The 26,452-nt window shown below is 38.5% G+C and overlaps 1 protein-coding gene across 1 annotated transcript in view; it reads right to left on the bottom strand.

Annotated features, from left to right (window-relative positions):
- Nucleotides 1-26,452, bottom strand: part of LOC126260406 (calcium-activated chloride channel regulator 1-like) — a 186,093-nt gene that overhangs the window by 36,225 nt on the left and 123,416 nt on the right. Inside the window, exon 8 of the mRNA XM_049957733.1 lies at nt 10,837-10,966. Coding sequence (XP_049813690.1) covers nt 10,837-10,966 — 130 coding nt within the window. The remainder of the gene's footprint in view (nt 1-10,836; nt 10,967-26,452) is intronic.

Genomic DNA, 26,452 nt, shown 5'->3' with positions numbered 1-26,452 from the left:
CGAACAAAAAGTCAGAAGTTGAAAATATTTTTAATAATCATTTTCTAAATGTTGTGGATATAGTAGGATCCAGGTGTTCATTAGAAGATGCTAGGCTGTTAATGGAAGAGGCCATACCTATGCAATTTGATACAATTGAAATCTCACCCACTTCTCCCTCTGAAATTAGGAAAATAATAAACTTGCTTAAAAGCAAAAACTCACATGGAATTGATGGCATTTCCAGCAAAATACTAAAAGCTTGTTCTCAACAGATAAGTAAGATTCTCAGCCACCTGTGTAATAGCTCTCTGGAACAGGGCATTTTCCCTGATAGACTGAAATATGCTATTGTTATACCTTTGCATAAAAAGGGGGATAGATCTGATGTCAACAATTACCGTCCAATCTCCCTTCTAACAGCTTTATCCAAAATTTTTGAGAAAGTAATGTATTCAAGAGTAGCTTCACATATCTGTAAAAATGAAGTACTAACAAAATGTCAGTTTGGTTTCCAGAAAGGTTTTTCAACAGAAAATGCCATATATGCTTTCACCAGTCAAATTTTGAATGATCTGAATAACCGAACACCACCCATTGGGATTTTTTGTGATCTCTCAAAGGCTTTTGATTGTGTAAATCATGAAATTCTGCTAGACAAGCTCAAGTATTGTGGCATGAGTGGGACAGTGCACAAATGGTTTAATTCGAACCTAACTGGAAGAGTGCAGAAAGTCGAAATAAGTAGTTCTCGTAACATGCAAAGATCAGCACATTCCTCAAACTGGGGAACTATCAAGAATGGGGTTCCACAAGGGTCAGTCTTGGGTCCTTTGTTGTTCTTATTATATATTAATGACTTGCCATTCTATATTCATGAAGAGGCAAAGTTAGTTCTCTTTGCTGATGATACAAGTATAGTAATCACACCTGACAAACAAGAATTAACTGATGAAATTGTCAATACTGTCTTTCAGAAAATTACTAAGTGGTTCCTTGTAAACGGACTCTCACTGAATTTTGATAAGACACAGTACATACAGTTCCGTACAGTGAATGGTATGACGCCATTAATAAATATAGACCTTAATCAGAAGCATATAGCTAAGGTAGAATATTCCAAATTTTTAGGTGTGTCCATTGATGAAAGATTAAATTGGAAGAAACACATTGATGATCTGCTGAAACGTTTGAGTTCAGCTACTTATGCAATAAGGGTCATTGCAAATTTTGGTGATAAACATCTTAGTAAATTAGCTTACTACGCCTATTTTCACTCATTGCTTTCATATGGCATCATATTTTGGGGTAATTCATCACTGAGGAATAAAGTATTTATTGCACAAAAGCGTGTAATCAGAATAATAGCTGGAGTCCACCCAAGATCATCCTGCAGACATTTATTTAAGGATCTAGGGATATTCACAGTAGCTTCTCAGTATATATACTCTCTTATGAAATTTGTTATTAACAACCAAACCCAATTCAAAAGTAATAGCAGTGTGCATAACTACAATACTAGGAGAAAGGATGATCTTCACTATTCAAGATTAAATCTAACTTTGGCACAGAAAGGGGTGAATTATACTGGCACGAAAGTCTTTGGTCACTTACCAAATAGTATCAAAAGTCTGACAGATAACCAACAAGTATTTAAGAAAAAATTAAAAGAATTTCTGAATGACAACTCCTTCTACTCCATAGAGGAATTTTTAGATATAAATTAAGAAAAAAAAAAAACAAAAAAATATTAAAAAAATAAATAAAAAAAATAAAAATAAAAAATAAAGAAAAACAAAAAAACGCAATAAAATAAAGTTGTTATATTAACTTAAGCATGTTGTTAAATTAACCTAATTATGTCATGTATTGGAAAATTCGACTCGTTCCACATCATTATGAAATATCGTATTCATGATCCATGGAACTAGTATTAATCTAATCTAATCTAATCTAATCTCACTCCCTTCTCAACCACTGCTTCCCTTTCCTGTCCCTCAACTCTTATAACAGCCATCTGACTTCAATACAAATTGTAAGTAGCCTTTCACTCCCTGTATTTTACCCCTGCCACATTTAGAATTTTGAAAGAAAGTATTCCAGTCAACACTGTCAAAAGCTTTCTCTAAGTCTACAAATGCTATAAACATAGGTTTGTCTTTTCTTAACCTATTTTCTAGGATATGTGTAACAATTTACATAATTAGTGCAGTACTTCTATTTTTTCCTTTCATTGACCAGTTTGTTTTAAGAAAGAGTACAGTTACAATGTAAACATTGCTACTATGAAATCCACAGCTGCAATGTAAAATTGTGTTTTGTTGATATTATAATTGACATGTCACATTCTTTTTAGTTTCTAGCTTTAGCAGCAGCGTATACTGTCATAAACTACCACTGTTTTCAAGTTTCTTACATGAGCTTCTTATTTAGTATAACATCAAGAAACAAAAGTTTAAGACTCGAAGGTCTGGGTAGCTTCAGGGAATCAATAACTTTATCCTAGGTGTTTTCTTTTTGTTATAACAGAAATCATTTTGTTGGGTGTTATTTCTTCAGGTCAAAAGGGAACTTTTAAGCCTTGCAGCATAAAATATTTAGAGAACCAACAAGCTTAGTTTAAAGTTATTTCTTTATAGTTCTGTAATAGACTGCACCAGTCAAAATGCAATCCCACTGTGAGTGCTGTACTGGGCATGGGGCAAGTGAGTTGCTTAGTTGGTGTTTTTAAGCAGCTGGTAATTGGCCTGACTGCTGTTGACTGACTGGTAGCTACTGCAGATGGGTGCAGTGGGAGGACTACAGAGTCACACATACCAGAGATACCAAAGGTACCTCAAGTACAGTTCCATCCTATGGTTACTGTCTCCCCTACAGGAAGCACAGAATCTATCACCACTCATCTGTTTGACTAAGAGGCATATTAGTGGTGGGTCCAGGGGTCTTGCACATTATTGGCATGGTCCAGGAAGAAATTAAGGCATGAACCCATTCATCTAACCAACAAGTTTGACATGTTATTTCCCACTAAATGGAGACTGTGAGACATATTTCTGGGATGCCTGCTGCATCTTGCATCAGGAGTAGCATACTAAAATGGTTAGGGATCTGTTAATCACTGCAGGTTCGAATGTGTGGCAATAAGGCACCTCTTAGGGAAATGGAAGTACTATTTTGTGCACTTAGTCTGCATGTCGAAGAGGCTGTTCTTGCAGCCACTGAGAGAGAAAAGTACTGATTGAGGTGCACAGAAAAAAACAATGCCTACCATCTTGGCTTTGGAGCTGTATTTGGATCAATCTAGATCAGCCTTTCTAACAGAATTTCAACAAAGCTCACAATCTGCAGCATTGTTCAAAGAACTCTATGTTACCCCCTGCTTCTGAGTCAAATGGAAGGCCTGAATCAGTGACTTTAAAGGTTCTGTGAAAAGCTAGGTTGCATCTTTCCAGTCTTGAACTATGGAGTTGAGAACTGTAGGTGCCCTTCTGACCTGGTTAAAGGCATACTACACTTCACAAGCTGCTAGTCAAGTATGTCAGGTATCCAACTGTGTGCAGGATGCACATAAAGGCTTTTCAGATCAGGCAACTCCAAAACCAGTCCAAAAAATGATAGCTCTAGAAGACCATGAATAATCAGTGTAAGTGATGCAGAAAAGGACAGCCAGAGTTGCAACTAAAATGGCAATCAGTTTTGGGCTATGTCCACTCTCAAACAAACCAATGTCTGCCAAGTAAAATGTCCATCCAAAATTGCAGTAAATAAAATGAGTACATATGCATATGGTTTCCTACTAATGCTAGTCAGCATCTGGACTATCTACAATATCTCAAGACTGCATGTCTAGCCACCAGGGGAAATAACTGAACTGGACATTCTATTAATTACGTTAGTCAGTGTTCCAGAGTTCACTGTAATCAGAACATTAGGATATTAGCTGGGACAATACATATGTGTGCCCACTGTATTTACTGCTATTTTGGATAGACATTTTACTTGGCAAATATTGACTGTTTTGAGAATGGGCATAGCCCAAAACCAGTCACCGACTAAAGAAAGATCCATTCTAGTTGCAACTCTGGCTGTCTCCTTTTGCATCACAATCTAAAATGATTGTTGTCCCATTATATCCAGCATGCTGGAGCTATGCGGATTATTGTAAGATCCAAGGAATGCACCACAAAACTGAAATTATTAAAATCAAAGTGATTAGCTGCTGAAACATTTGCAATAAACTGTTAGCATTTGAAACACTCTTAAAAACAGTGAAGCTCACACAATAATAGGTACAGTAAATCCAAAATTGACAGCTGGGAGATTTTTTTTGGGTAAATTAAACTGTATATCAAAAGAGTAGGTTTGTGAGTAATTGAAGTGATGTAAGTGGCACAGTAGACAAGAAGCTTTAATTCACTGAGATAGAAACTGAGGCTACATGTAAGAGAATTTGGACAATATTCATTATCAGGAATGGGCATAAACTTAAAACTAGATATTTCTATTGACAACAAGACTCACCCTAGATGTAAGTGAAAACTTTAGAGAAACCCTCAGCTTGCTAGTATACATTTTGCCCAATCAAACTGTCATCAGAGTAGGGGAATTTAATCATCCAGCAGTTAATTTGGGAAGGCAGTACAGTTATGTAAGTTGTTGGCATGATAACATCTTACAAAAGAATACTAAATGCCTGTACCATATAGTTCAGAAGCCCAATCATGATAGAAATATATCAGATCTAATGGTAACAAATTCACTAGATCTCTTTTAGTACAACCACATGTAAACAGGTATCAGCAAGCACAAGGGCTGTAGCAACAGTGAAAAACTGATTAGCAAAGAACAAATAGCAACTAAAAACTTGTAGAAAGATTTACATGTTCAATAAACAAGGTAAAGAGGTACAAGATCCTATCTCAAGAAGGAAATGAAGCTACGGTCAAGAATATGTAGAGGATTGTGCTGCGTCCACCAGAAGACAGAGAAAAGGTGCCACACAGCAAGGTCAGCTTCCAGAAAGGTGCAACATAGTTCTTGCTACATGTCAAAGAGGATGCACACAACACAGACTATGTCATGCTTCTGCCTTATATCACATATATATTTCCCAAGTGGACACCCCTCTGACTAATGCAGGTAGAAGCTGATGCACAGCTCTGCTCATTCATTATCTAGAGTATCTACATTATCTCAAGACTGCATCAAGACCATGTCTATAATCAACACAAAAATAACTGAATTGGACATTATACTAATTATGTTAGTCAGTGTTCACTGTATTCACAACTAGACTAGTGTTCAAAGTTAGATTAGTGCAAGTGAACTATGAACTACATTGCCACACATTATCTTTATATTTTAATTAAGTACTACAAAATTTCTATTAATAAATTATTATTTTGATAGCCAAATGCACAAAGCAGTAGCCAGGAATAAGTTTTTCCAGCACTTTACAAGATACACCAAGGTAACAAAGACAGGATACCACAACTACAGGGGCTCACTAGAGACTGAAAATTTCTGTGTAAAAATGAAAAATACAGAGAGCCTTATACTGATTGTCTCATTCGTGATACACTCATTATGCACTTGTCCAGTACCTAGTGAAAGACTATTTTCCTTTAATCTGGGTGCATGACGAGATACTTGCATCTATGCAGTCCGTTTCAAAGATGCTAGTGTATTCATGATGCATCAACAACAACAATGCCACAGACAGGCCATGAGAGACTACCACAGGGCATAAAAAGGCAACAGCACTTAATAAGCATATATCATAGAGGAAAATTACATTAATGTATATGCTGTAATATTAATCACAAGCACAAAGACTGTTTTTCAGGAATTCGCAACACATATATTGCAAAAAGGAAGGTCATAAATATGAAGCATGCACCATAAAGCAAATTAGGCAACATAATAGCACATGTAAGCAAATATACAAAGGCTGTTAAAAACAAGCAAGTGCAACCAATTAAAAATTCATGGGCAAAGAGTAAAGTGGATGATGTCTTCTCTGCTAAAAGGTTTCCTCTGTAACATTGAAAAGTGAATTAAGTGCTATTGAAATAAGTAAATAATTCATTTATAATTCACATATTTTTTCATTGTAGCTCCCATTTTCTTGAAATTCCATACAATATGAAATGATGCACAATATTAACTTATTATGCAGAGCCAAATTAATTTCACATACAAGTTACCAAGAATTGAGCAGTTATACGTAGAAGCAGTTTTTGTATCATTTACAACTTCTACAGTAGAATATTGTGGTACAAAGAACTGTCGACTGACATGAAAATCATGAATACTAGGAAATTTATAATTTAATAAGGCAATCAATCTTGAATTGCCTCTTCACGCAATTTGGAATAAAAGGCAATGGATAACCTGGGATGGAATAACAACTATGTGCAATAGTGTATATCGCTACTCACCTCACAGAGGGGGCACCAGGAAAATTTCAAGCATGTTTAAAAGTAGACTAAGCTATAAGACAAAGTTCTTCTTCAGATGTAGAAAAAAGACCCACTCACCCATCCAAACACACACACACACACACACACACACACACACACACACACACACACACACACATTCATACATGTACTGCACATTGCACGGAGTGGCATGCTTGGTAAATTGGTAGCCCACCTGTCTCTTGGCAATAGCTAGGTGATGAGCATTCATGCCGATTGATAGTTTGTTAGTGGTCATAATACTGTAGAATACCACACTGCTTTCGTAGCCAAGTTGGTATATCACATGGCTGCTTTCACAGATGGCACTACCTCTGACAAAGTAGAAGATACCTTCATGCAACTAGGTCTATTGCATTCGAATAACTTCCAGGAATTCAGTCAGGTAACACTTTCAGTGACTGCTGATATTTTGGCGGGAGAACATCCCACCATTTTCAAGGCAATGTCCCCTTTAGGCAGGAGAAACTCACTTCTCAAATCTATTGCAGGCTATGAGCCATGGGGGAAAGGGTTGGGAGCGGGGATGGAATGGAGATGGACAAGAATATTGCGTATATTGGGTGGGCAGGAAAATACTTCTTTGGGAAGGGTACAGGGAGGGCATTTCACATTTCTGGGCATGATGAGAGTATTTTGAATCCCTGGTAGGAAATGTGATGCAGCTGCTCCAGTCCTAGATGGTACTGAGGAAGGAGGGCACCCTTTTGTGGCTTGTCAGTGGGAATATTGGCTGGGGAAACATTGCACAGACAATCTGTTCCTGGACGAGGTGGGGAGGATAATTTCAGCCTGTGAATGGCTCAGTGAGATCATTGGTATATTTGAAGAGGAACTGCTCTTCAGCACAGATGCAATGGTCATCAGTGGCTAGACTTTGTGAGGGTACTATCTGAAGCATATGGGGGAGAAGGTGTAGAGGTTCTGGAGGAACATGGATAGTGTCCTCACACTCAGTCCAGATCATGAATATAGATTTCATCTAGATGACCCATGAACAGGTTGGCTTGGGATGGTGCCATATGGGTGCCCATGGCTGTACCAAGGACTTGTTTGTAGGTAATTTCTTTAGTGGAGAAGTAACTGCTGTTAAACATTTTGTCAGGATGATCAAAGTGCAGTTCCTTTTCCATTTACCACACAGTGTCCTGCTCATCAATATCAATGTCATGTCCCTCTGGAGTGACATCCCTAATGCCCCCCTACAACCTCCTTCCAATGTCCTTCATTCCCATAACCTCCTGGTCTCAATCTATGCCAGTCCCTGTCCTCCCACCTGCCTCTATATTCTTCCCTGATCCTGCTCCAGCCTCACACATGCCTGCAATCCCCCCCCTCCCCCCCTTACAGCACAGACACCCGATGTTGCACTAAAAACCCCACCATCCCATCCCCACCACATCTCTGCACACCGGCATCAATACAGCATGTTCCCTCATCCTACCCTGCTATCCCTTCCTGTCTGCACCTCACCTGTATCCCCACAAACCACACAAGCTGGGACTGCTGCTCACCACAGCCTTACCACCTGGAGATAACAGAATCCATATAATTGTGTGTGTGTGTGGTATATACAGGGTGTACATTAAGTTGGGGAACACTTTCAAGTATTTATTGCACAAGCACTAAACATTGTACAGATGTCATATATATTGCATTTTGAAGAGAAGAAACTATGGAAGTCTTGTTTTTTAGAAAAATTCAATATGCAAACCATGAGTGATGTGGCAAATGTCAATGCGGTAATCGAATTCCTGCCATACCCATCCCAACATGGTACTGTTGAATGTGGCAGTCGCTTCCCGTATTCTCTCCAGGAGCTCTGCTACATCATGTGGTAGAGGCAGTACATACACCAGATCTTTAATGTGTCCCCATGTCACACAGAGTGAGATCTGGTGATCAGGGAGACCATTTCATGAAACAGATGTCCCCTTCTGTGGCACAGCTTATCCATCGATGCAGCAACTCAGTGTTCAGGTGCCCATGAACTTCACAATGAAAATGGGGTGGAGTCCCATCCTGCTGAAAGATGAACAGAGAGTCTGACTGCATTTGAGGCATCAGCTATTGCTGCAACATGTCCAAGTAGGAATATCCAATGACAGTGCTCTCGGCAAAGAAGAATGGCCTGTACAGTTTTCGATGTGACAAGCCACAAAAAAACTTTACCTTTGGGGAACCACACTCGAATTCAATGCATTCTTGTGGATGCTTTGTACCCCATACTCGACAATTATGTCTGTTCAATTTCCCATTAGAATTAAAAGTGACTTTGTTGCTAAAAATTAGGCAATCAACAATGCCATCTCAATCCTCATTCAATTGTTACAACTGTGAACAAAACTCAAAACACTAGTCTTTGTCGTCATCATTGAGCTTCTGCACTAGCTCCAATTTGAATGGTTTCACAGGCAGCTTCTGTTGCAGGACTTTCCACACTGTCACTAGAGCCATTTTGAGTTCATGGGATGCACGACACACCAATTTCTTTGGACTCCTTATGAATGTCTCTCATACATGCTTCACATTCACTTCACTTATACTGGGATGTCCACTTCTCTTTGCCAGGCACAAGCAACCCGTTGTAACGGATTTGTTGTGCCAGTGGTAAATGGCCTTCCTTGTTGTTGGCTCCCTACCATACTTGGTTCTAAACATCCATTGAACAGCTGTAGCACACTTGTTTTTGTCAAACTTCAACACACGGAAAGCTAGCTACGCACCTGAACTCACCATGTTTGCAACTAACACTGACTATTGGCAAATTACCAAACTACGCTGTGGCAGTATACATGAAGAAAAACTTTCAAGGTTTCTCTTTAATATGACATATGTATAATATCTGTATAATGTTTTGTTCTTGTGCAATAAATAATTGAGTGTTCCCATACTTAAATGTACTTCAACTGTGCCAGTTACTCAACACCTTCTCTATGTGGTGAGTATCAGCATGTCCTATTTCATATTGTTGTTACTCCACCCAACTTTTCACTGTTTGTTTGAAACTTATTTTGACATATATATGTTAAGTAAGTTGCTATAAAGAATGAATTGGCTGATATCTTATGAAAATTGTAATCCATTCAAAAATTAGAATAATCATCAGAACAATTAAAAATCTGATAATTTGTAAAATAGTTAGCATTCTACACAATTGAACAAGGCATTGGGAATAACAAGTCTCTATTACATAGTTCACAGAATATATAATACGTTGTGGTAAAGCACCTATCTATTTTTCTCTTTGCTTTTCCTTTGCATGTTGTGTATAAAACCAAGAATTGCAATTATTATTTTATTATTATTTATCAAACCTATGACTCTTAAGGTTTTAACATCATACATATTGTTTGAACCAGTCTCTTAACTACATCTAGATTCCAAGTATTTCCACAAGCAATTAATTTGATATCCTCATGAAGATACATTTATACATAGGACATACACTGATCACTCAGAACATTAAGACTAGAGACCTAATATCGATATAAACCCATCCACACAATCACAGTGACACCTTACGAGAAATTACTGCTAGTTAGACACATGCATGCTGCATGTAGTATCAGTAAGCGTCTGTGGAACAGGGAAGGTGTGCCATCTTACTGAGTTTAACCATGGGTAAATTATAATGGCCTAGAGGTCCAGCACAAGCATTCCAGAAACTGCACAACTTGTCAGGTGTTCAAGGAGTGCTCTGGTGAGTGTCTGCAACATGTGGCAAAACCAAGGTGAAACCATGTCAAGATGTCGTGGAATTAGGTGGCCACCCCTTATTACAGATGTCAGACATTGTATGCTGGGTAGATTGGTAAAAACAGGACAGGTGGTTAACTAACATCAGACTTTAATGCTGGGTAGATTACAAGTGTGGCTGAACATACAGTTCACCAAACAGCCCCAATGATGGGCCTCTGCAGTTGACGACCCACACATGCACCAATGTTAGCACCTTTACATTGGCATGGGCACATGACCATCAGCACTGGACATTGGCACAGTGGTAGCACATTGCTTGGTCTGACGAATCCCAGTACCTTCTTCATCACGTCGATGGGAGAGTGTGAATCCATCATCTTACAGGTGAAAGCTCCTTGACACTAGTACTCCAGGATAGATTAGTTAGTTAGTTAAAATTTATGGGATTAAGTGACTTGTGTGAGCAGATGTGGTGCCAACTCTCTCTAGTGACCTACCAAGGCTTCATTGCTTCCATGCCGTGATGCACTGCTGCTGTTATCTGTGCCAAAGGTGGACATTCTGGCTATTAGGTAGGTCGTCATAATGTTCTGGCTGATCAGTGTATATCATAAACCTCTTTTCATATATGTAACTGAGTGAATGATAAAAGAATAAATAATTAAATCATCACCTGCATTATGCCAGCACATCATACGTATCTTGGCATTAGTCTTCAGTTCAGAAGTCAGTAAACCACTGCTGACAAACACTGCAGCATACTTGTTTATGGAATTGTATGTGAGACTGATCGTCCACAAACCCTAGGCAAGTAACAAATATGTTTCTATCAGGTTTTATAAGAAAATGAAGTATCTGAGCAATACATACATTGACAAAAATGTAGTGTTTCCATTTACTGCATTGCAACAAACATGTGCCTAAAGCATTAGGTAAAGATAATGATAATGATGAACAGCAGTTGATAGCCAATTCAGTGAATTGTTGTGAACTAAGACAAAATTTCCACATTGAATAATGGATGGGAATTCCCTTTAAATATCTATATCCCCCCCCCCCCCCCCCAACCACTCCCATGAACCATGGACCCTGCCGAGGTGGGACAGCTTGCTCATCTCAATGATGCAGATAGTTGTACAATAGGTGCAACCACAGCACAGAGGTATCTGTGGAGAAGCCAGACTAGCCCTTGGTTCCTGAAGAGAGGCAGCACCCAACACGGACTTGCTGTGCTAGTACTGCAAATATCAAAAAGTAAGGGGAAGCTACGGGAGTTCTTTTTCCCCAAGGGCAAGCTAGCTCTACTGTATAGCTTAATAATGATGGCATCCTTTTTAATATTTCCATTCATTGTACTGCAATAAGTATGTGCCTAAAGCATTAGGAAAAGTAACCGCCGGGTTAGGTAGTATTACTATTAAGGAGAACAAGACCATCCTCACCAACAGTACACAAGTAGCTAATGTATTTAACAACCATCTCTTAAGCTTAGGAGAAAAAATTGGTGAGAACAGTTCAAAAGAAAAAGCCAGGCAGAACATGGAAGAGTCTGTTTAGAAAAAAAAATAGTCAGATTAAGTTTCACCTAACAACCTCTTGTGAAATAAGTAAAATTATTAAATCTTTGAAAAACAAATGTTCTGTTGGCGTAGCTGACATCTCTAATATGATATTAAAACAATGTGGAGCAATTACAGCTGATGTTCTGAGTCACATATGTAATGCATCACTAACTCAAGGTATTTTCCCAGACAGGTCAAAATATGCCATTGTCAGGCTCTACAAAAAAGGGGGTACCACAGATGTCAATAATAATCAGCCAGTATCCTTGCTTACAGCATTTTCAAAAATCTTCGAGAAAGTAATGTGCTCAAGAGTGGTTAGCAATCTCAACAATAATGGGATACTTAGTAAATCACAGTTCGGATTTCAAAAATGCTGTCCCACTGACACAGCAATATACAATTTCACTGTCCACATAATAGAGTCTTTAAATAGTAAAATGTCACCAATAGGAATTTTCTGTGACTTGTCCAAAGCATTTGATTGTGTGAACCATGACATCTGTTACAGAAATTACAGTTCTATGGTATAAATGGAATAGCATATGTGTGGTTTAAGTGATACCTACAGAACAGGAAGCAAAAAGTTTCCTTATATGGGTCAAGTGATTTAAATAATTTTGCCACTAACTGTGGTGAAATTACATTAGGTGTTCACAGGGTTCAATCACAGGTCCCCTTCTGTTCTTGATATATGTGAACGACCTCCCATCTTATGTGAAACAGGAAGCTGAACTGACACTGTTTGCTGATGATACAAGCATCATTATTAATCTGGTAAAAGAAACTCCAATTGAAAATGATACAAATAACGTCTTTGGAAAAGTTATTAATTGGTTTTCTGCAAATGGACTTGCTCTAAACCTTGAAAAAACACAGTACATCCAATTTTCTGCTGCAAATAGTACAATTCCTTCAATAAATATAACACATCAACAGAAGTCAGTAGACAGGGTAGAGCATACTAAGTTTTTGGGTGTACTCATAGATGAGGATCTTAATTGGAAAATTCACATTTTGGATCTTCTAAAGTGACTAGGTTCAGCAACTTTTGCAATCAGAATAATTGCCAATTTTGAGGATATAGAAATTAGTAAGCTAACGTACGAGTACTTTGCATACTTTCACTCTCTGATGTCATACAGAATAATATTTTGTGGTAACTCAACACTTAGACAAAAAGTATTCACTGCTTAAAAGAAAGTGGTTAGGATAATGTATGGGGCTCATAGTCGCACATCTTGTAAGCATCTTTCTAAAAGATTGGGAATTCTTACAACAGCCTCACAGTACATTTACTCACTAATGAAATTTCTTCTCAACAACATGGACCAGTTTAAAAACAACAGTGACAGTCATGATTATAATACCAGAAAAAAGAAAAACTTACACTATCCTTTACTCAACCTATCTTTGGCACAGAAAGGGGTAAAATATGCTGCTATAAAAATTTTCTACAAATTACCAGATGAAATAAAATGTCTGACAGACAGCAGTAATATTTTCAAAAATAAATTGAAATTATATCTTCTTGACAACTCCTTCTACACCATAGATGAATTCTTGAATAGGAATAAATAAATCTATAAATATAGTATATGCATTTTGTGCCATTTAAGGGAATGGGGCAAATAATAGAAATATTAATCCTTAGCTCTGTATATGGAACATGCAACCAACTAACTACCTAACTAACTGATGATAATAATAATGAGCGTATGGCATTGGTGGCCAGGAGACCCCTCGCAGGGCAGTTCGGCCGCCCCTCCATAAGTTCTTTAATGCCACTACAGCGACTCGCGAGTGAATGCGGATGAAATGATGATGAAAGACACCCAACACCCAGTCATCTCAAGGCAGAGAAAATCCCTGACCCCACTGGGAATCGAACCCGGGACCCCGTGCACAAAGAAGCAAGAACGCTACCGCAAGACCACGAGCCGCGGACACTAACTGATGATAATGATGAATGACAATAGATAGCCAGTTCAGTGAATCGCTGCGAACTAAATAAAATGTCCACATTGAATAATGAATGACAACTCTCTTTAAATGTGGATAAATGCAGGATAATCTGTACACCTCCCCCATCCCCTCCCATGAACCATGGACCCTGCTGAGGTGGGGCCAGCTTGCACACCTCAATAATACAGACAGCTGTACAATAGGTGAAACCACAACATAGAGGTATCTGTGGGAAAGCCAGACTAACCTGTGGTTCCTGAAGAGAGTCAGTAGTTGCAGGGGCAACAGTCTGGATGAATGACTGATCTGGCCTTGCAACATTATCCAATATGGTCATGCTGTGCTGGTACTGGGAATAGCCAAAACCAAGGAGAAAATACAGCTGTAATTCCAAGGGCACACTAGCTCTACTGTTTGGCTTAATGATTATGGCATCCTCTTGGGCAAAATGTTTCAAAGGTAAAATAGTCCCCCATTTGGATCTCCAGGTGGGGACTGCTCAGGAGGATGTCAATATCAGGAAAATCAAACAGGCCTCCTACAGATCAGAACATGGAATGTTAGATCCCTTAATCAGGTAGGCAGGTTACAGAAATTAAAAAGGGAAATGGATAAGTTAAAGTAGTCAAGATGGTCAATGCATTTCTGGAAAAAAAAAATGTAGCAGTAGCCTATGGAACCATGAACTGTACCAAGGTGTGCATCTCTTTGTCTGAAGCAAACTGATAGCTATGGATGCTTTCTTCAGGGCTCAGAAAATATGGAAATTGCATGGGGTGTGACCAGGACTATATGGAGGACATGTAAGAGTTTTCCAGCAAAACTTATTCAGTGTAATCAAACCAACCTTGGCAACATGTGGGTAGGAAATCAGATTTTTAATTGTAAGACATTTCCATGGACAGCTGAGAACTCTGACCATAATTTATTGGCTATGAATTGCAGATTGAAGCTGAAGAAATTGCAAAAAGTATGACATTAACGAGACAAATGAGTAACTTTCAGAGACAAAATATGGAAAGTGGCAGAGCATCATATAGGCAAAAAAGGTGGCCTGGTATAAATCCCTGGATAACACAGGAGACACTGAATTTAACAGACAAAGAGAGAAAATATAAAAATGCAGGAAAAAAGAACACAAACATTTAAAATGTGAGACTGACAGTAAGTATAAAATTCCTAAACAGGAATGACTAGATGGAAAATGCAAGGCTGTGGAACCATGCATTACTAGGAGAAAGATAGATGCTGCCTTTAGGAAAATTTAAGAGCCCTTTGGAGAAAAGAGAAGAAACTGGATGAATCTCAAGAACTCAGATAGCAATATAGTACAAAGGAAAGAAGGAAAAGCTGAAAAGTAGAAGGAATGTATAAACAGTGTATGTAAGGGGAACGAACTTGAAGACAATATTAGAAAGGGAAGTGGAAGTAGTTGAAGATGAGACAGGAGATACGATATTGTGAGAAGAATGTGACACAGCACAAGGCCCAAGGAATATATGAAATTCCCTTAGAATTATTGAGATCCTTGCAAGAGCCAACCACGTCAAAACTATTCCACTTGGTGAGCATTTTATATGAGACAGGTGAAATACCCTCAGATGAGAATCACTGCACTCACGTCTGATGCTCATCTTGACATTTTTTCATGTTTGATATTTAAAATGTGGGTTGTTTTGACATCTACCTTATGCAAAACACAAGTTATTTCTTTTTACTCACCCAGATATGTTTTGATGACTATGTGTCATCTTATGTGGATCAAATTTATTTCTGAAAAGTGTAATATAAAGTTCCTAATCATTTATCTATTGTAGCCCTAACAATTATGAGATGCATTTTGTTTAGTTTGTTTTGACTGCTCATCTAAAAATTACATTGCTAGTGAAACTGCATTACTATAGATGGGTTTTAGTGGCATTTTTGTTATTTTTGATAGCATGTCATTTGCAAAGTAATCATGAAAAATTTTTTTTGTGCATTTCTCAAATGGTTATGTATGTTACTGTACTTACATTTCCATAATGTTGTGTACATCTGATGGATACCTCTTTCTACTGCTATGTTTACACTCTTATTTATTAAATTTACCTCACAACTTTACTTCACACATATTTTCCACAAAATGTGATTTGAACAGACACTTCTGTTTCCATTTTAATTGAGGGGTGCTATGTTGTCATCACTGCTCACTTGTTCATCATTTGTCTTATGTTTAATGTGGTCTAATTTTGAATGTTTCGTGAGAACTATTGTGCCGTGTCTGTGGGGTGGAGAATGTGTGTGATGTGATGCGGTGGTGTGTGTGTGTGTGTGTGTGTGTGTGTGTGTGTGTGTGTGTGTGTGTGCGCGCGCGTGCGTGTGCGTGTGTGTGTGTAAAATGAGAGAGAGAGAACAGAGGTGGGGGTGGGAATGTGGAGGGGGGGGGGAGGAGGGAAGGAGAAAGGGAAAGAGGGGGGCGGAGGGAACTGAGAAAGCAGATGTTTTCAGATATTTGAGAATGACTGATTATTATGTTTTATGTGGGAAAGTGTCTGTACAGTTCATTGAGTGTTCCAAACTGTTTTGTTGCGCAATGTTGTATTTTCATTCAAAACTTTATTTCCTTGTATGACTGCTTTTTGAATGTGATAGTTCTCCTCTATTGTGAGTTATTAATAGAAACTATTGCCTTTTTTCTCCTTACAACTCAAACATAACTCCATCTGGACAGGCCTTGGAAGCCCTAATGATACCGGCCAGTCGCTGTCATCCCCAGCCCATAGGCATCACTGGATGTGGGTATGGAGGGGCATGTGGTGAAGCACACCATTATTCCGGCCATTGTCAGTTTTCATGACCAGAGCTCTCAGTCAAGTAGCTCTTCAATTGGCCTCACAAGGGATAAGTGCACCCCACTTGCCAACAGCAGTCAGCAGACCAGGATGGTCAGCCGTCCAAGTGCTAGCCAAGCCCGACAGCATTTAACTTTGATGACCTGAATGAAAATGCAACATTGTGCAACAAAACACTGTATGGAGCACTCAGTGAACTATATAGAGACACTTCCCTACATAAAACATAATAAACAAATATTCTGAGATATCCAAAAACACCTGTTTTCTCCCTCCCCCCTCCCTCCCCCTCCATTTCCATCTAATTCACACACACACACACACACACACACACACACACACACACACACACACACACACAAATCACATACGTTCTCCACCCTACAGACAAACCACAATAGTTCTCACAAAAAAAAAAAATTCAAAATTAGCACCACATTAAACATAAGGCAAACAATGGACAAGTGAGCTGTGACAACAACATAGCACCTCTCAATGAGTATGGAGACAGAAGTGTCAGCTCAAATTACGCTTTGTCACTTTTGTGGAACAACTATCTGAAGTAAACTTACGTGCAAAATTATATAAATAACAGTCTGAAAACAGTATTCTCAATACCAATAGAAAGAGATATCCATCAAAGATACACAACAGGACAGGAAATGTAAATACAGCAACATATGTAACCAATATCCACAAAACAGTATGTCAGAAATGGACAAAAATTTTTGTCATGATTACTTTGCAGATTACATGGTGTCAGAAACGAGAAAAGAGGGCACAAAAACCCATCTATAATAATGCAGTTTCACTTGCAATATTATTTTGAGGTGAGCAATCAAAACAAAGCAAACAAAGTGCACATTTTTTAGATCTGCAATTGATAAATTATCATTAACTTTATATTATACTTTACGATAAATTAATTTGACCCACAGAAGATGACACATAGGTCTTGAAACATATCTGGGTGAATGAAAAGAAATAAATATTGTTTTGCATAAAATAAATTTTAAGACAACTGAGATTTTACTCTCATATTTCAAGAAGATGGTAATAATTTCAATTCTGAAGAAGGTGGGTGTGACAGGTCAGAAAGCTACTGAACCATCAGTTTAATAAGTCATCCCTGCAAAATATTGGCACAAATGGAAAAAGGTAGGAGCCAACCTCAGGATGGATTCTGGAGAAACATCAGGCAAAACTGAGCCTACAACTTATCCCAGCAGACAGTTTAAAGAAAAGAATACCTACATTTATAGCATTTGTAGGTTCGTAGAAAGCTTTTAACAATGTTGATTGGAAAGCACTCTTTGAAATTCTTAAAGTAGCAGGGATAAGAAACAGGGAGCAAAAGGTTATTTATAGCCTGTACAGAAATCTACTCAGTAACTACAAAGATCAGAGGATATGGAAGGGAAACTGTAGTCGAGAAGGGAGTGAGACAGGGTTGCAGCTTATCCCAGATGTTATTCAATTTGAGCAGTGAACAAACAATAAAGAAAACCAATGTTAAATTTTGAACAATAATTAAAGTTAGGGGAAAATAAAGAAAATTAAGGTTTGCCAAGGACATTGTAATACTATCTGATGGTAAAGTATTTGGAAGAGCAGTTGAGCAGAACGGATAGTATTTTAAAAACAGATCATAAAATGAACACCAACAACAGTAAAACATTGGTAGTGGAGTGTTGTCAAATTAAATCAGGCGATGCTGAGGGAATCAGATTAGAAAATGAGAAACTAAAAGTAGTGCATGAGTTTTGCTATTTGAGCAGTAAAATAACTGATGATGGCTGAAGTAAAGAGGATATAAAATGCGGACTGGGAAAAGCATTTCTGAAAAAGGGGAATTTGTGAACATCTGATATCAAGTATTAGGAAGTCTTTTATGAAGATTTTTGTCTTTAGTGTACCATTATCTGGAAGTGAGACACAGTTGACATGGAATTCAGACAAGAAGGGAATAAAAGTTTTTGAATTGTTGTGCTCTAAAAGAAAGCTGAAGATTATATGGGTAGATTGAACAGCAAATGAGAGGTACTTAATTAAACTGCAGAATAAAGAAATTTATGGCAGAACTTGGCTAGTAGATCTATCAGCTGATAGAACACATCCTGAGGTGTCAAGAAGTTGTCTATTTGGTACCAAAAAGAAGTTCAAGGAGAAGAAACTACAAAGGGATACCAAGGTTTGAACAGAGTAATTATGTTCAAACAGATGTAAGTTGCTGCAGTTATGCACAGATGAAGTGGCTGCCACAGGGCAGACTGTCATGGAGAGTTCCATCAGACCAGTTGTTGGGCTGAAGACCACAACAAAGATAATTGTAACAGAGAAAAAGAACCCAGTACTACCCAATTATTTGGCTTGAGGTGAAAATCTTGAGTGTATCACATCACATAAATGTTTCAGGATAATACTAAGAACCTATATGAAATGGTTTGATCACATAAAATCAGTATTAGCAATGGCAAATGGCAGACTTATGTTTTTAGGAAGGGTTCTGGGAAAGTGTGCTGCAGCTGTAAAGGAAATTACATACAAGACACAAATGCAATCCATTATAGAGCAATATTTTAGCCTTTGGAGTTCATATTAAGTAACCAAAGCAACAGATATTGAATTAATTCAGACTGAGACTTGACTTTATGGGTGCTCAGTGATTAATTCTGATATGGATTGCTAGTGTTGCAACTAGTTATTGTAGTCCATACGAAAGTATAACTGAAATACACTCCTGGAAATGGAAAAAAGAACACATTGACACCGGTGTGTCAGACCCACCATACTTGCTCCGGACACTGTGAGAGGGCTGTACAAGCAATGATCACACGCACGGCACAGCGGACACACCAGGAACCGCAGTGTTGGCCGTCGAATGGCGCTAGCTGCGCAGCATTTGTGCACCGCCGCCGTCAGTGTCAGCCAGTTTGCCGTGGCATACGGAGCTCCATCGCAGTCTTTAACACTGGTAGCATGCCGCGACAGCGTGGACGTGAACCGTATGTGCAGTTGACGGACTTTGAGCGAGGGCGTATAGTGGGCATGCGGGAGGCCGGGTGGACGTACCGCCGAATTGCTCAACACGTGGGGCGTGAGGTCTCCACAGTACATCGATGTTGTCGCCAGTGGTCGGCGGAAGGTGCACGTGCCCGTCGACCTGGGACCGGACCGCAGCGACGCACGGATGCACGCCAAGACCGTAGGATCCTACGCAGTGCTGTAGGGGACCGCACCGCCACTTCCCAGCAAATTAGGGACACTGTTGCTCCTGGGGTATCGGCGAGGACCATTCGCAACCGTCTCCATGAAGCTGGGCTACGGTCCCGCACACCGTTAGGCCTTCTTCCGCTCACGCCCCAACATCGTGCAGCCCGCCTCCAGTGGTGTCGCGACAGGCGTGAATGGAGGGACGAATGGAGACGTGTCGTCTTCAGCGATGAGAGTCGCTTCTGCCTTGGTGCCAATGATGGTCGTATGCGTGTTTGGCGCCGTGCAGGTGAGCGCCACAATCAGGACTGCATACGACCGAGGCACACAGGGCCAACACCCGGCAGCATGGTGTGGGGAGCAATCTCCTACACTGGCCGTACACCACTGGTGATCGTCGAGGGGACACTGAATAGTGCACGGTACATCCAAACCGTCATCGAACCCATCGTTCTACCATTCCTAGACCGGCAAGGGAACGTGCTGTTCCAACAGGACAATGCACGTCCGCATGTATCCCGTGCCACCCAACGTGCTCTAGAAGGTGTAAGTCAACTACCCTGGCCAGCAAGATCTCCGGATCTGTCCCCCATTGAGCATGTTTGGGACTGGATGAAGCGTCGTCTCACGCGGTCTGCACGTCCAGCACGAACGCTGGTCCAACTGAGGCGCCAGGTGGAAATGGCATGGCAAGCCGTTCCACAGGACTACATCCAGCATCTCTACGATCGTCTCCATGGGAGAATAGCAGCCTGCATTGCTGCGAAAGGTGGATATACACTGCACTAGTGCCGACATTGTGCATGCTCTGTTGCCTGTGTCTATGTGCCTGTGGTTCTGTCAGTGTGATCATGTGATGTATCTGACCCCAGGAATGTGTTAATAAAGTTTCCCCTTCCTGGGACAATGAATTCACGGTGTTCTTATTTCAATTTCCAGGAGTGTACTTGAGGCACAGAAATGGGAATTATTGGAAGAAAGATGATGTAGTTCTTGCTTAAGGCCTGTTGGGTGTATTTAGAGAAAATTTATTTGAAGAAGAGTGTGCTCAGACTGTACTGCCACCATTCTATGTCTCACAAGGGGATCATGAGTATAAGATAAAACAAATCAGGGCATGTACAGAGGTATATACGAGGGCTATCCACAAAGTACATTACGTTTTGGAATTAAAAATAAATAAAGTATTGTAAAATTTTTTATTATATACAGATGAAAGCCACACTTAAATACTACTTTTCTACATAGTTGCCATTTAAATTAAGGCACTTATCATAGCGATGGACGAGCTTGGAAATTCCTTCGTCGTAAAATTCGGCCACCTGCGCCTTCAACCACGTGGTTACCTCTTCTTGAAGCTGTGCGTCATCATCAAAACACTGCATAGCCAACCATTTCTTCATTGCTGGGAATAAGTGGAAGTCGCTCGGTGCCAGGTCGGGACTGCATAGCCAACCACTTCTTCATTGCTGGGAATAAGTGGAAGTCGCTCGGTGCCAGGTCGGGACTGTATGGTGGATGAGGAAACAACTCCCACCTAAAAGATTCGAGAACTTCACGAGTGGCATTTGCCGAGTGGGTCCGGGCGTTGTCGTGAATCAGCAAGATCTTTGAGCCCAACTTTCCCCTTCGCTTGTTTTGTATTGCTCTTCTGAGGTTGTGCAGAGTTTGGCAATACCTTTGAGAGTTATTGTAGTGCCTCTTTCCAGGAAATCCACAAAAAAACCCTTTTCTGTCCCAAAAGACAGTCATTACGTGGTTGAAGGCACAGGCGGCCAAATTTTACGACGAAGCAATTTCCAAGCTCGTCCATCGGTACGATAAGTGCCTTAATTTAAATGGCAACTATGTAGAAAAATAGTATTTAAGTGTGGCTTTCATCTGTATATAATAAAAAAAATTTCCAATACTTTATTTATTTTTAATTCCAAAACGTAATGTACTTTGTGGATAGCCCTCGTAGATGGTCATTTTCTCCTCACTCAATGTGCCAATGGAGAATGACACAAAATAAATAACACTAGTATGAAATGATCCTCTGCCAAATGCCATTCAGTAGCTTGCCAAGTATATAACATAGATATAGATTATGGTTTCTGTTATTAATATTTACCTTACTGGAAGTGGCTTCAGCAAAGACCAATGGAACACATAAAACAATAGTATATCTTTTTGTTCAATGGAAATGCCAATTAAAAATAAAGAATAAGTTAAATTAGTCACTACGCAAGCACCATATTATCCCAACAGAAACCCTTGAAATATAATGCTGGTTACCCCAGGAGACACAGTTATTAACTCTTTTCTGTACAAAATATTGGAAAAAAAGCTGAAGAACACTCACTTAAAATTTTCTGCCAAACTTTCAGTAGTCTTATAAATAAAAGGGATGAAACTGTAATTTATACAAAAATGAAAGAGCTGGTTGTCTCTACGCAGATGTGTTATGCTTACCAGAAAATCACATGGAAATCATGTGAAACAGATTCATTTTGATGGAGACAAGCTAACTTCATACTACTGTATAACCAGTAAGAAGATAAGAGAAATAAAGAAATTACAACCTAGACTCTTGAGACAAACTAATATCATGCTAGAAAGCTCAATGAATGCTGTGCCAAATAATAGAAGTGACACTTTACAGGCCATGTGTAGGAAATATCTTAAGCTTTATGAAGGAGAAAGAGATAGTTTCCATATGGTTATGCATATTTAATTGGAGAATTGTAAAGACTTAGGCATCGATTTTGTGATAGATAGTACACAAATGAGAATACCAAGCAGGACCTCACAAAAGAAGTACTGGCAGAGCTAAATGACAAAAATCATCATGTTGGTATATTGTGTGAACTTGCCAAAGCTTTTGATTGTGTAGGCCATGAAATTCTGCTAGGAAAACTAAATTCAAAAGCAATAATAGCATCCCTCTTGTGTGAATGGAGTTGTATCTTCATATTAGAAAGCAGAGTATCACACAAACCATATGTTGCAGGTTAAAACTAAACTCAGTATGGAGTAACAAAGCATGTCACACAAGACTGGCTCTGCTCTGATTCCTCACCTACATACATAATCTTCCAGTCACTTTAAAGGATGGTACAAAAACTGTAAAGTTTGCTTATTACAAAAGCTTGCTACTCAAGAAAAAAACTCAGCATTGCCAAGCACAGCCCAGACAATAGCTGAATAGATCTACAGCTGGTTCACACAAGACACATATGTGATGATACCACAATTTTTATGAGCAGTAGAACAGACAACAATCTTGAGGAACTCATTAATCACATACTCTCAGATATGGTTAATTGGTTCAAGGTGAATGGTCTCTCATTAAATTCCAGTAAGACCAGCTTTATTCAATTCTGTACAAAAACAGAAAAAGAGAGAGAGATAAGTGTGACATGTGGTAATCAACCAATAGTTAGAATGGAAACAACAAAATTTCTTGGAGTACACATTAAAAGAAAATGAACTGGTCTTCACATATTATTGATCTCTGTAAGAGGCTTAGCTCTGCTACCTATGCTTTACGGGTTGTCACTACATGTGTTGAACCTAACACTGCAAAAGTGGCATATTATGGCTATTTTCATTGTCTCATTGAGTACGGAATTATTTTTTGGGGCAACCAGCCATTAGCAAGGAAAGTGTTCATAGCACAGAAGCGAGCTTTAAGAATTATATGTGGATTGCGCCCAAGAGAGTCTTGTAGAAATAGTTTTCGTAATCTTAAAATATACACAACTACATGCCAATATATTTTTTTCTCTCATGTGTTTTGTTTGTAAAAATATAGATGTATTTCAACCAAACAGTAATTATCATGAGCATAACACACGGAGGAAGAATGACATACACAGTGAACTCAGAAATTTGAGCTTGGCACAAAAGGGTGTCCACTACACTGGAGCATAACTCTTCAATGCTCTTCCTCCCGAAATAAAGACAAAGATTCATAACAATAGTGAGTTTAAGAAAGCTCTAAAAATATTTTTGCTAGAAAAAGCTTTTTACAGTCTAGATGAATTTTTAACTAAATAAATTGTAATATTTTAATATTATATAATGCAAGTTGACATAATGCCACTATGAATTTTATTTAACCATAGCTCTGTAACTGTGTGTGCTCCGTATCTGTTTTCCGTAGTGTTTTAATGATTCCAAGAAAATATGTATTTTCTTTTTCTGTATTGCTGCCCAAAGAATTTACTGTATAAATTTTTATATAATTATGTACTCAAATTTCTGTATATGCCATTAGATTATCAGATTGTATTTGTAAAAAACTGACTCGTTCCACGTCCTTGTGTATCCAACACAGTTGGACCTATGGAACACGAAATAAATCAAATCAAATCAAATCAATGTATTCTCACAATGACTAATATTATTTTTATCAATAGGAGAATTTACTTCAAAAAACAATAAGACTTATAAGGAATCATAATGGCTGGACAGTACTTTTCAGCAGGCAGAATTATAGTGTCGTTAAACTCGTAAAAAGCAGGAATGCTTAATATGAAATTTCAAACATGCAGAAATGACCTGCTATTGGCAATACATTAAATGAAACACTATGTGTAAAAGTCCTTGGGCTAAAAAGGTATCAGTATATACAGAACAAACAAAAACAAATCAAAAAGTTCAGTTAGTTATACTTTGTACCTAGTAGTATCTTTCATTGTGTTGGCCTAAAGACTATTGCATTGGCTTATTTGATATATTCTCACTCCTTGCTGTTTTATGGAATTGTCTTATTGTCCTCAATAAAGAAAATGTTTATTCAACAGAAGTGAGTGCTGAATATTCTGTAGAGCAGATAACTGCCCATCTTATAGGGGGCCTCTTTCATACAACAAAAACATTTTCAGGAACAACAATTTTATTTTGAATCATCCTCAATAAAACCCGTGAACTTAATTTAAGCCAGCAATGGAAGTTTCCTTCTCTTGTCCCATTTCAATTCATTGAAAGCTATTGATACGCAAATTTATTTCTCTAAAGAATTTTTTGATTCAAGTTCATTAGCTTCACCAAAGCTGAAACGATTAAAATCACATGAAAATTTCTTCTTCTTTCCTTTTGTTAAACATTTCATCTTCCACCAACATTCCTAACATCTAATTATTATTACACATAACTGTTCAAGAGAAACAAAATTACAATCCAATTTAATTATCCTTGATGATTTTTCTTGTGCTGATTCTCATTTATCATTATGTATTCTTTATACCAGTAGATCCACTTTCCTGGTAACCAACTGTTTCACAATTTTCATTTTCTCTAACTAAATTATGATTCAAATACCTCTCTCTTCTCTTTTCTTCTTTTTCTTTTATGGTCCATATACGTCCTTTCATGGTTGCTATATGAGAGTACCTGCTTACTCCACCAAATATTTTTCTGTCTGGGAACTTTTTAGTTAATTAATTCCATCAAGTAAAGGAGAGGGAACCTGTCATGTATATCTGACTGATGTGTGGCACATAGCAAGTTATAAGTAGGGGTAGCAGCCCATTGTTTTGACTGTGACAATACCTACAGGCTTAGATGTTGGTAGTGTAAATGAACAAAATTCATGCCATGCAGTTACGTAATCTCTCACCTTGTTGTCAGTAAGTGGATGATGCTTATTATCTGGTTGTGAACTTTCTCAGTGTTATATTAAATCACTGCTGATCATCTTCTGGTTGTGATTGTGTGGGTCAGTATCTTTATCAACTTGGAGAATATTGTGCATCTTGTTGCCAAGCAAATTTAGAACTATCCTGGTGTTTTGTTTTCCAAGTGATGCATGGCAGCAGCAGTATCATTGTGATCTTAAATGTGCGTTGCTAGTGAGTTAAATTTTAAAAGTGTTTCTTGTCAATAAGAATTAGTGTTCAGCATAGAGGCTTCATGAATTCTGGTGTGTGGCAATTGGTTTTTTGTATTTTTCTTGTTACTGATGCACACTAAACTAAATGAAGAACATAGTGTGCCAACAATTTAGTACATTTTTATCAGAGTAATGTGTTATTTGTGTCATGGTGCATGAGCCTCTCCTAGAATTGTGCTGTGTTACTGCAAAGAATAATTATGCCATACCAGAAGGAGTGTAGCATAAGAATGACTGCATACCACTTAAGAGCAGGTAAGGTTTGGCAGGTAGAGGACATGTGGATGGAATTATAGTACACAGAGAAAAAAGGAAAGTCTCTGTTATCACTCAGTCACACATCCCTTTTATTCCTCTGCTTAATGTTGCAGATGGTTTGTTCTAACATCTGTTGCAGGTGTGCTTTCGTGCATATTTCTTCTATTTGTTTAAACTTATGTGCTAATTATCGATGTTTATATAGTCTGAGAGGTTTCTTATGAATGTAGTTATTATGCCATGCATGAAGAATATCCAAATAATTCACAGGTAGGGTTGTACTATGAACAGTTTCAACTACAGCAGTGATTGTGATAGCACCAATTAGTCAGCCAAGGGGAACAATCTGTACTGCTGACACAGTTGCTACAGCCACCATAAAAGTTGGCAAATCATAATCAGTTCCTTTCACTATATGAATTCCTGTAATTAAAATTTGCCAAAATCACTTATCAACTGCTTTAAAATACATGACATGTCTCACTCCCTGAACCATGTTATGGAATACCTTGCTTGTCACAAGTCAGGCCACTTGTTGATTGTGCACTTGAACTAGTGAGGGTCAATAATGCAGCACTA

This window comes from Schistocerca nitens, chromosome 5 (assembly GCF_023898315.1).
Source record: "Schistocerca nitens isolate TAMUIC-IGC-003100 chromosome 5, iqSchNite1.1, whole genome shotgun sequence".
Taxonomy (NCBI): Eukaryota; Metazoa; Arthropoda; class Insecta; order Orthoptera; family Acrididae; genus Schistocerca; species Schistocerca nitens.
The sequence above is the reverse complement of the archived record's forward strand: the minus strand, read 5'-3'. Positions and strand labels throughout refer to the sequence as shown.